At 39.2% G+C, this 12,424-nt stretch overlaps 1 protein-coding gene across 1 annotated transcript in view; it reads left to right on the forward strand.

Moving 5' to 3' along the window:
* The window catches only part of EPSTI1 (epithelial stromal interaction 1), a 109,603-nt gene that overhangs the window by 13,651 nt on the left and 83,528 nt on the right, over window positions 1–12,424 (forward strand). The window contains exons 2-4 of the mRNA XM_010368069.2: window positions 7,210–7,268; window positions 8,704–8,787; window positions 12,055–12,128. Coding sequence (XP_010366371.1) covers window positions 7,210–7,268; window positions 8,704–8,787; window positions 12,055–12,128 — 217 coding nt within the window. The remainder of the gene's footprint in view (window positions 1–7,209; window positions 7,269–8,703; window positions 8,788–12,054; window positions 12,129–12,424) is intronic.

Below are 12,424 nucleotides of genomic sequence, written 5' to 3' on the forward strand. Positions count from 1 at the left end.
CATGTCTTCCTAAAATGTCTAAAACCAAACTGACCACCTTGGGCACATGGCATCAGGACTTCCTGAAGCTGTGTCATGGGTGCGTCCTCAACCTTGGCAAAATAAACTTTTTTTTTTTTTTTTGAGACGGAGTCTTCTTGCTCTGTCACCCAGGCTGGAGCGCAGTGGAGCGATCTCAGCTCACTGCAAGCTCCGCCTCCCGGGTTCACACCATTCTCCTGCCTCAGCCTCCCAAGTAGCTGGGACTACAGATGCCCGCCACCACACCCGGCTAATTTTTGTGTGTGTTTTTAGTAGAGACGGGGTTTCACCGTGTTAGCCAGGATGGTCTCGATCTCCTGACCTCGTGATCTACCCGCCTTGGCCTCTCAAAGTGCTGGGATTACAGGCGTGAGCCACCGCACCCGAACTTTAAACTTTATAAATTGACTGAGGCCTGCCTCAGATATTCGGGGTTCACAGCACTTTATATCCTATGAAGTGTGTAGTTATCCTGATTTTACAGGTGAAAAAAATAGAATAAATAATTTGCTCTAAGTTGTACAGATAGGAAATAACAGAATTAGGCTTTGAAGTTGGGCAGTACAGCAATAGATTACCACTGATGTGGTGTTTTCATGGTCACAGAGCCCCAGACTGCTTCTGTCTTTCTGCTCTGCCATTCCTGATCATGTCTTCCTTATGCTGGTGCCTCATTGACTGCTTGAGCACCAGCTACCACTTCAACCTTCTGGGAAGAAGGAAAGTAACAAAACAGCTTTTTCTATTGTCTATCACTATTTAAAGGAGTCTTTCTAGAAATCCCTCTCAGTGGCTTCCACTTATATCTCAATTTCTCAAACTTAATCACATAATTATACCTAACTATACAGAAGGCTGGTGGCTGTAGTCTTTCAGTTGGGCACATTGTCTGAATAATACAAAAGTGCTGTTAGTAAGGAGGAAGTGAGAGTGAATGTTGGGTAGGGCCTACAGCTCTTTTGGTTTAAGAATAAAGGGAGTCAAACATGAGAGTGGAAATTAATCATGTGATTATGTTGTCTCTGAGATTTTTGAAATGTAAATAGGATATCTTAGGAAGAAAAGTTTAAATGTAGCCCACATACCTGTTCAGAGTATTGATTTCAGAGGACTGTTAGCGTTTTCTTCTGGATAATGTTCTGTTGAAAGTGTTATGCTTTGTACATCCTGTAGGATTATTTGTAATAGTGAATAATTGAAACAGTTGCAATAGATGAGTGGCTATATGATGCACCAATGTCATGAAATACTATGTAGCCATTGAGCGTTAAGCATGTTACATATATAATCAAATTAGGAAAACCACTTATAAATGAAAGCAGGATGTACAACTGTACTTAAAATATGATTGCAACTGTGTAATTATATGTATAGAACATAAATGAAAAGTAAATTCACCCAAATACAATTGTAATTGTGGTCTTTGAGAGGTGGGATTATGCGTGACTTTTTAATGTTTCTAAAAGTTTTCTGAATTTTCCTTTACAAGTGTTTCTTTCAAAATCAGAAAGAAAACATGAATTTCATTTCTAAATGTTCTATGTACAGATTTTGGAATACATCACTATGTCTTGCATTTGTGTTTTTTTTTTCTTTAAGTTATAGATAACCTTGAGTAATGCTTGAGACATAGACATAATCCATTCTAAGTCTATTAATAAAAATGATGGGAAGAGAAAATATATAGCACATTTCATAAGTAAGTGGTTTTTCTGCAAATATCAAATTCTTTATCATTACGCCATTCTTAATAGGAATGTTAATACTAAATAATCTCTTGCTGGAAAAGAGAGTCCCCCTAGGGCCTCTTGTACTTTTATGTTTTGTTGGATGTGCCAAGGCCACTCTTTAACCTATTTCTTAGAGTTGTTTATTTAGCTGGGAACCTTGAGAGATGAGGTTTGTTCTCCCAGGACAAAGACCAGGCTCACTTACTATCTGCCGTAAAAATGGTGTATTCCCCAAGCATTTCCTCAGCTGCAATGCAAACACACCATGTGTGCAGCATCCATCCTGTTGCTCCCACCATAAGACTGGAGGCCAGAGAGAATAGATGTAAATAAACTGTTGCTCATGCTGCCTACTGTGCCATGAGTAATAAAGTCTTTGTCTCTGATCCAGGAATTTCATGTCTTCTGCCAGTGTCTGTGAAACAGTAACAGGCTAACTTAATAGCTTGTAAGTAGAATCCAATCAAATCCCAGACCTGACATCTCTATTTTAAAAATATGAATTTCTCATAGTTATTTTTACTGAGGAAGTAGTTACAAGATATTTTGTAAGTATACCTACCAATTGGTGTCCATCTCAATGATAGTCCCATCATTGGTTTTTGGCCTCTTAAAGATGGTGAGTCTCTACAATATTGTACTTCGTATACACTCTTTATATTTTTAGTGTGACTCCTTCTAGCTAACTTTTTTTTTGTGTGGCTTTTACTTATGGGTGTGTGTTTAAGTGAAGAAATACATCATCTCAGGTCCATTCTATATGGTTGTGCAGATTGGTGACTACACACACTTGCCTAGCTAAGGTGTGATTTGTGGCTGAGATACATACCAAACCATGTGTCTTTACCTCCACCTGAAAGAAGCAGCACTTTTTTTCTAGTTTGCATGAATTTACAATGTCTCACTAAGCCATGGGATCCTGGGTGTGTGTGCTTCTAATTTTCATAAAGACATCCTATAAACAAAGGCCTTGATGATTTTCTGCTTATTTATCTGTCTTTACCCACTGTGTGGCTATTCGGCCCTCTAACAGAAGCTATGAGTTGTATTGATGAAAGAACTAATCAATTACACATTAGCTTCTTGGGTGTGCATAGAGTGTCTTAGCCTTTGTAGTTTCTGAGGCCAAAGACAATTCATAAACGTTTCCACACTGGAGATGTGGAACACTTGATCAGGGATGGTATGATATAGGCTTAGGGGTCAAGGGCGATTTGCTCAGCCTGGTCTTGTCGTTTTCTACTTTTCTTGGGAATTTGATGTATGTATAAAAAAACTTTTGGAAACTTAAATGCCTCAAAAGTTTTGACTCAGTGTTGACTGAAAACAGTAAGTTTCAGATTCCTACATTGAAGGTCATGTAACAAAAACCAATATGGAATGTCTTGTCTAGAAAGGTAAGTATCCAAATGCCTTTGATCATCCCCAAGTCTTTTTTTTTTTCAATTTATGTATACCCAAGGATAAGATTTTCTTGAACTATGAAAACTTCAAACCAACTTTTTGTAGGACTGTAGACTTTACATGTCTACTATTCTGCTTGAAATTATGTTTTTCACTTAATTTTCTCTTTCTGAACTTTTGCTCTTAACTACATTTCTTTTTCAGTCAAACCAGTGTTGTTCCTAATTAGAAATTTAAATTACATCTGGTGCAGTTTGTACACACTAGGGGATATAGTTATGTAATACTTTTAGCCAGCCAAGATATTTTTGATAACTTCAACATAACATTGTTTTCAGAGTACTTGTTGATAAAAGGTTATAAAAATTGTGCAAGAATGTACACACAAGATGCAGTTGTGTAACTCGAAAGACCTCACAAGGAAAACATTGCTTTTCTTTTTCTTTTTCTTTTTTTTTTTTTTTGAGACAGAGTTTCGCTGTTATCGGCCAGGCTGGAGTGCAGTGGCACGATCTCAGCTCACTGCAACCTCTGCCCCCTGGGTTCAAGTGATTCTCCTACCTCAGCCTCCCAAGTAGCTGGGATTACAGGCGTGCACCTTCACGCCCGGCAAATTTTTATATTTTTAGTAGAGATGGAATTTTACTGTATTGGTCAGGCTGGTCTTGAACTCCTGACCTCAAGTGATCCACCCTTCTCAGCCTCCCAAAGTACTGAGATTACAGGCATGAGCCACTGCACTTGGCCAAACATTTCTTGAATATCTTTTTATTTTATGTTACTTGTGGTGCAGAAAAACATTTTATCTTGTCTGTTCTTTCATATATTCTCCCTTAGTATATCTCATGGATGTGCGCTGTTGGAAAGTGAAAACAATCTTACAAATTGAGATATTTCATTAAATTTCAATGAGGTAATTAAGGAGACTCATTTTCAAATATATACATTTATTTCAGTGGCTTGAATGTTGCTTAATCAGGAAATGACGAGAATACGAAATGTTGGTTGTTGGACTTGTCTAGATCAGCAGCTTTGAGAGTCAGTCTGTTGAAAGAGATAGCACATAGGTTAAAACAGCAAAGGCCTTTGCTGTGGGTAGAAACTAATTGGCTGAAAACATTAATAAATTATACTTGCTATTCATGTCAAGAGAAGCTAAGAAAGAAGGGATGAATATGTGTATCTACGAAGGCATTACACTCTGACACATGATATTAAAAAATAAAAAGCATATCCTTTGACTTAAGCTCTTCTTCCTATGTTAAGAAATAGAAATAGAAGCTAAGTTCCTTACCATTTACTTGGCAATGCTTTCTTGGGACTATTATAACATGTTTTAGATTTGGCATTTTCAGTCAATAAAATATTGTTAAGATGGTTGCCGAGGAATTCACTTAAATGTACGTAAAATGTTTATTACTGGGACCACTGCCTGGGTTTATGCTAAAATGCTTTAAGTAAAAACCCTCTAAATTCAGAGCTAATTCTTTCCCTTTATTTTACGTTTCTCTATTAGATACCTGTAGGCTACACACATTGGCCGTAGATTGACTGAAGTCCTATTCCTAAGACAGAAGATTCTAGTATGATGTCAGAGTTAAAAACTTAACCAGATTAGATACTGTAGACTACAATCTTTTACAAACAAATTGATTTTTCTTTCCAAACCTTTTGCAAAATTTCTGTAAGAGAGACTTGTGGACTTGGAAAATTCTCTGTGAAGCTGCTTTTGGCAAAGTCGTGGCAAAGAAACACTTTTACTGTTTCAGATCCTATTCTTTGAGCCTCAAGTTGCTATTCTTATTTCGTGCTATTCGGTTTTTTACTCCTCTGAGGTCTCTATGAATCTCCACTGTTTTGGATCTCTGAGTACTTACATCATCCCACTTTAAGACTTGTTTGGATATTCTTTTTTATTTTTTATTTCTTTTTTTGTTTTTTTCCCCATCCAGAACTCATGTTGAGTGGTTGGATATTCTTGTGGGGTGCTTTGGTGTTTTCTTGACTTGTTCCTAACTAAAGTGTAAGTTCTGTTAAAGTGATTAGTATCCGTGTTTTGGAATCTCCCCTCATTCTCTACAAGCCCCTAATGTAATAAATCCATCATAAGTGCTCAGTTAAGTAGGTTGCATGGTTTGGAAGTCTATCAAGGGGCTAAAGTTAAAGGGTGGTCATATTTTATGCTTTGCACATTGAGTTGAAAAGTTAGCTGCAGACAGATAACTAAGTCAAAATCCTACAGTGGAGTCTCATCACTGTTGCTCAGTTGACCTGGTGATCTTTGGTCTGAGATTCAACCTCTGTCTTTACCAGTGATTTATGAATCCCTAAGTTTTCTTTTATCCTAAGTGTTCTAAGATAGCTTGATTGCTCTATAGTAGTGGTTTTCCAAGTGTGGTACCTAGATCAAGAACAGCATCATCTTGGAACTCGTTAATAATGTAAGTTATTGGACCCCATCGCAGAGCTACTGAATTAGAACTACTGATCTGGAGTATAGTCAAATCTGGGGTATAGAGAAAAGCTCTATATCACAATGTTAGGAGACATTGAAGATTGTGTAGCAATTTCATGATGGGCATTTACATCTAGTATCTCATGTTTCAGCTTTCAGTCTCTGTAGAATGGCTCACCACTGCACCATATTCAAGTTTCCAGGGACTACCCACAGGATTGCAGCTTCCAAGCTCCCATAAAGTACTGGCAATTCAGGAGTGAAAAATGTTTCTTAGGGTGTACAAAGAATATGCAATGGACAAGGGATTAATTTCCAGTGGCAGCCTCCTAATTTTGTATTCATAACATTGTATGCATGCTAGGCTACACATGCAATGTCTGCTGATATACATTAGGTAATTGGGCATCCAGCAGCCTCATTTGCATGCAAAGGCTGTTGCACACCTCACATTTGCAAGTCTAAGATTAAAGCCCAGTTTGAAGCTGGCTGAAGGCTAGCTGCTAGAAAAATAATAAGATAAGGAAGGAAATGGCTTCTGTTGATCAGTGCTTTTGGCTTCTACCGTTCAATCTTTGCTAATTTGCCCTTTGAAATGGTATATTCAGGTAGAAGAGAGAGACTTCCAAGAGTATCTGGGTGGATTTCCCCCCCCCCTCTTAAATCCTACAGTTATAAGCTGGTTGTGTTTATCCACAGCATTTCTCTTAAAACTGTACCTACATGTATGCTGCAGTCTGTTGCTGTGCTATATTTTTGCTTAACGGAGTATTCATGCTCTTGTGGGATCACATGCATCATCTCAAAAAAGAGCCACCCCAACACAGACTCATAGGCTAGGTCTGTAGCATCATTTTATTTTAATTCAGCCCACATTTATCAAGCAGCCAGTGTCTTTGTGCCAGACACTGTGCCAGGGGCTTGGAATACACATCAATCAAGCACACTCTCTGCCCTCAAAAGCTCACAATATTTTAATAGCTTCCTAGTGTCATAGAGTTGAATATTTTTGCTTAAAAAGTCTTCCCTGATCCCCCTGTTTGAAATGACTCTTTGCTTCTCCGAGGCCCTGATTATGCTCAACCTGTGTCCCTAGAAGAAGAGACCCAGTGGACATAGGCCTAGAAAAGTCAAAGTCTAAAAGCCAGTTAGCTACTCAGGTCATCAAGAGGAGGTGGTTGCATTGCAAATGGCCTCTACGCTCAGTCTGTGGGAACAAAAAATGTGCCAATGTTTCCTGTACCTCGGTGTGGTCACATGGAAGAGAATGCCAATCTAAAGCAATCTTAAAGGAATTTACTCACGAGCACCACCTAGAGGAACGGTGGAGCCCTACAAGAACAGTATACCAACTAGTCACTCGTCACTCTTCATCGAATTTTTTATATTTTCATATTTGGTCATGTCCTTTGTTTTACTTTGACATCAAGATTGTGAGGTCCCAGAGAACAGACCAGGGTCTTAAGAAGATTATCTTTCATGGTGCCTATTTGATGGTAATGATCATAAATACAGTATAATAGAAGGAAAAATATCTGGTGGCTTATATGCATTGGTAATTTCTCATGGTAACAAGCATTTTTTTTTTCTTCCTTTTAGCACAAGTGCATATACCTTGATAGCACCAAATGTTACCCGGAGAAATCAGATACAAAGAAGTACGTATAGCCATTCATTTAACATTCAGAATGCTTCTCTCTTTTTACAATTGGTTTATTTTGGTGTGAAGTATTTTTATTTTCTGATTTATATAGACTCACCAAATCTCATAAAGTTTTTTTTTTTAAACATCAGCAGTTTTGATTATACCTTTAAAAATATTCTATTAACACTTCTAAGTTTGTTTCTCTACGTTAGTAACAGAACTGATGACACGATGGTAGATCCTGGATTTCTACTGGCTTGAACAACTTTACACTTGTTGCCAATAAACCTCCTTGAGGGCAGGGACCACGTCTTACTCGTTTTTGTGCTCTCTGTACTTAATGTGTGCATAACATGTTTAATTGATGTACGGTAAATATAAATGCTGCTATTTAAAGTTACAGCATTATGCTTTAGAGGTGGAAGAGAACTAAAGTTCATTTAGTTCACAAAGAAATAGTAGGCTTGTTCAAGTCCAGCTGTGGGGCTATGCTGAAATTCGATGGTCTCCTTTATTAGATAATTGGTACGAAATTTAACTTCATGACTAATGATGGACAGAAAGGCACAAAAGGGAAAAAGCGCTCTAAAGAGTCCCCACCAGACATGTAGCTCCGGGTGGGACAGTGGGTCAGTGCAGAATATGACAATCACAGCCATGCAGGGACTACGGGAACTTCCACCGATCTGGTATTTTACAAGTTTTTGATTTAAATACTTAACAGGAGCTTAAGTCTCAATGTGGTCTGGATTCTGAAATGTTTCAGAATTTGTTTTTCCAGTAATGGACATTTGAAACAGGTCTCACGAGGAAGTAAGGGAAGCCGCTGGAGTGACAGAACTAGTTTCTCTCTGGCGCCCCCTGCTGTCGTGCACAGTGAACATTAAGGAAATGAGCACAGCTCCCCAGGAAGTCGACTCTGCATGGCGGTCCGGAGTGCCGGAAACCAGAGCTAGGGTCCCCACCTGTGGCACCGAGCCCTCGCTCCCTGGAGTTGCAGTAAGCTTGGGGAGCATTGAACATAAAGCGAGTATGGGCATCAGAATTCTCTGGAGATATGTTTACCTGTGTGTGGAAAGTTCTTATTGACATGAAAATATTCTAGTTTTGCACACATTTTCTATAGGAAACTTTAAAAATTAACTTGATACAGAGTTTTAAAAATGCCAGAATGGTAGGAAAATCTAGACTTCTTTGTTTTAGTAGGAGCCCAGGTGGTTTTTCAAATTTGAACCCTCTGTGCTGATTCTTGGTGAGAAGTGCCCTAGGCCCGGGCCCAGGGTGACACATAGGGGTCAGGGCTGAATATTGTGTTTCTAACCTGGAAGTCTTGCTCACTCATGCTCATATGTAGTTAATTGCCTAATAGTTGTTTCTTATGCTTCGAAGGGACTGTTTTCTTTTAGAAGTCTAGTAACTGACGATTTGATATTTCTCACCTGGCTTAGTTGCAGAACAGGAGCTGGCCAACCTGGAGAAGTGGAAGGAGCAGAACAGAGCTAAACCAGTTCACCTGGTGCCCAGGCGGCTAGGTAAGCAAGCACAGCCACTGCCTGAATGCGGGAGGGTGGGGCCACCTATGGATCCTGTTAGCTTGCATATGTCTGTGAATGTCCATTGTAGTTTGTTTGGTCATTGTGCTGCTTGGGTGGAATGTGTTTAGTGTGTGTGTGTGTGTGTGTGTGTGTGTGTGTGTATATGTACACATTTTTTTTTGTTCTGATTTTCTGCAAGTAGCAAACCTGTAATGCCAGAGTTCTATGGGAACACAGTGATGGCTTAATTGCCAAATAATTTAGAGCCTCTTAGATGACTGACTCTGAAGAAAGCTTACCTGGGGCGCTGCATATGCCCTGTCATAGCACTAGTCAGGATGGGAGTAAATGCTAGCACGAGCATATTAATCATGGCAGTTAAATGTTAATCTGAAGAAAAGGAGTGGAGAGTCAGTTCCAAGAGGAAGATGAGAATGAGCTAGAAACCCGGTGGTGGGTAGAAGAGAAACATCACCTGTGTTTTTATTCTACAGATAGAGACCTCTGGGCCTCTGGAGCAGGTGCTGCCAGTGTGATGAATTGTCTGGGCTGCCTTTGCTGGTGTTTGAATCATTCAGAGGGGATGCCACCTAATGGGAATCATTCACATCTTTTCTTTGCTTTTTCTCTTCTAGCAGCAGCTGAAAATTTAAAGGGTTGGACACACAGTGTCCACAGATTTAGTTAATACAAGCATGTCTTGTGTCAGGGGCCACTTTCTGTTGCAACAGTTTTAGAGAAGTTCCCTCACCTGCCCCCCCACCCCCCACCACCCCACCAAGAACATGAGAACATAGGTAAAAATCTAATTTGGAAATTATTTAATGAGAGGAAGTAATAGTAATATTATCATCATCCCACTGTATTTCATGAAACGGGCTAATCTCAAGTGCCTCCTTTGTGCATATGAGCAAGACTCGAAGGATACAATCAGAAAACAGCTTTAATATCTCCTAACTTGGCCCCTGAGATTGGCTATGTGAGACCAGTCTTTCCCAGGCTTTTTGGATGCTGTAAAAAATTAAAGCTTTTTGGTCTTTCTCAAACAGTAGAGTGACCTAGCTAATTCTAGGCCCAGAACAGTCTCATTTCAGTAATTAATGTTCAGCCTTAGGTACTGATCAAAATTGTTACTAATGGAGATGAGAGCTGCTGCCCTGCTCTAACCCAGGCCTGTTTCAGGTAGGAATCTAGCAAGTGGAACAGAGTGTGGCTGGACTTTTCTCTATTCACTGCTCTGTTCCCAGATTCTGACCTTTCTAGGGTTGAAGGGGGAAGTGGAGATAAGAGAGGTCAGAGTTCATAGTGCGGTGATCCTGGTTTCTTTGAGCCTAGGTTTACGCTGACTGCTCATTCTCCTTCTTGGGATTCTTTGAGTTTTTCAGCATCCTCCACTCTCTGCCACCCATCTCCCACCTGGATTTCCCTGATATGATTTCCTTTCCTGTCAGCAGGGCTTGGCCTCACTGTTGGCTCTTGGTAGACTCCTTTTAGGGTTCCATTGTTCTTGACATGGCCCTCATAGGCAAGTCCCTTTATATGGCTTTATGTTGGCATTCTCTTTCATGAGAATAATATTAAAAGTACAGGAAATACTTGTGCATTCTTTCTTTTCATCAACTGTGAATACGGGCCATGTATAATGTAGCTACCTCTTCTTGAGGACTCATCTCAGTGGCCAACTGACAACAGCCTTTTATACCTTTAGGCTCTAACTGTTCTAGGCATGAATCCACTAGGACCCTCAGACTCTTAAAAATGCAGATTGAGGTCTCCAGCTGATTTTCATTAAACCTCTCCTGCTCATCTGATGTGAAGATTTCTCCTTCCTCAAAACACAGAAGAGAGGCAGAATGACATCTTTCCTCAGATTTCTGCTTCCCTTTGGCCTGACCAACCTCTTTTATAGGGTGAAGTTAGTTAAGGTTTCCCAAGGTAGGTTTCAGTTACCTCCTTGCAGATCCTGCTTTGAGGGGCCATTACCTCACTTTGGAATTTGAAGTGCTTGGCATCTATTGTCTTGAAGTCTTAGCAGAAAATGAGCAGGATTCTCATTTTGACTTCCTGTTATATGCATTATCTAGGGATAATCAGGTATGTGTGTGTGGGAGAGGCTTGGGGGTAGAAAAGAAAATTCTAGAATGTATTAAACTTTGAGTTTTGAATAAAACTTGTAAATACTTAAACATCTGACTTTCTCCATTTCTTCGAATTTTCAACTCCTCCTTTACTTCTCTACCCCTTACAATATTGGAATGGTTGCAGGAGATACTAAAAGTTGCTGTAACATTAGAGAAAAGCGTCAACATTCCTCACTGTCCCCCGTTCCCCACAATAGCAGTCAAAGGGCCAACACCAAACAGGCCTATCTTTTGGATCTCAGAAGAAAAGTCCCTATGGCATCTTTCTCAGTTCAATGATAAGATCTATAGTGAACACAAGTTGTTTTAATGCATCTTCTGTGAGAGTGAATCTTTCAGAGAGCTGACACTTTTAGTGACCAAAGCACCAGAGAATTATTTCAAAGGAATCTTTATAATACGTACACCAAGCTTGCATAAACACTGAGGATTCCCTAAACAGCAATTCTTAGATGATTGTCAAGCTGCCTCAAATTCTTTTAGGTTTAAGAGAGAGCAAGTAAATCATCTCACATCCACATTTTTATTTTGACTATATAAGGAAAGAACAATAAATAGTATGGATTGATGATCAGTTACTAAGTAGAATATTCCCATTGTATTTTTAGAAACTGGGTTATAAAGACTACATACTTGTCTAGTGGCAAGACCTCTGAGAGCTTCCTGAGCCTTGCTGCTTGAACATAAAGCAATAGAGTTAGAAGAAGAAAAGCAATAGAAGCACCTTTGATCACCGTCTTTAGTAGGTTCAGGCATGGTCATATTCAAGCAGGAAGAATATTCTACAATTTCCAAGACAGGCACTATTTCTTCTATTTAGCACAGACCTTTAGGTATGGTTTCAATCCAAGTGAAAACTTTAATACCTACATGATTGGAAAACCTTAGTGAAGTGCTCTTTTGTTTTAAAACTATGGCCTCCTCTTTCTGTCCAGTTCTCTCTTCTCAGTGATTCTTCTTCTTTAAGGTCTTATTAGGAAAACTGGTTATGTTCTTATTTCCAAGAGCATGAGAATGTTAAGGAAACTCATGTTACAGATTTATTATGTATTAATTAGTCCTCGATGGCTGACATTTCAGCTTAATATTTATGTTTCACCTTTGTGGATTTTTTTTTCCTAAGGTGGAAGCCAGTCAGAAACTGAAGTCAGACAGAAACAACAACTCCAGCTGATGCAATCTAAATACCAGCAAAAGGTCAGAATTCATCTCTTTTAGTTTAATTTTGGTAAGGAATGTGAGTACCAACTCTTTCAAGTAACCGTGAAATAACACGATAACTTTACCAAAAGCGTAAAACCTTCCAACCCACTGCAAACAGCAGCTTTCAAAGTCAAAGCTATCACGAAGTGAGAAGTGAAGAGATGGATACATTCAATTCTTACCCAAGCCCTTTGTCACTCAGTAAGACCCTCTATTAAGGGAATTATTTTTCTCGTTTAAGTTAACTATGTTTAACTATAGTTTAAAGTCTACTGTGTTTGGAATGTTTT

This window comes from Rhinopithecus roxellana, chromosome 18 (genome assembly GCF_007565055.1).
Source record: "Rhinopithecus roxellana isolate Shanxi Qingling chromosome 18, ASM756505v1, whole genome shotgun sequence".
NCBI classification, from domain to species: Eukaryota; Metazoa; Chordata; class Mammalia; order Primates; family Cercopithecidae; genus Rhinopithecus; species Rhinopithecus roxellana.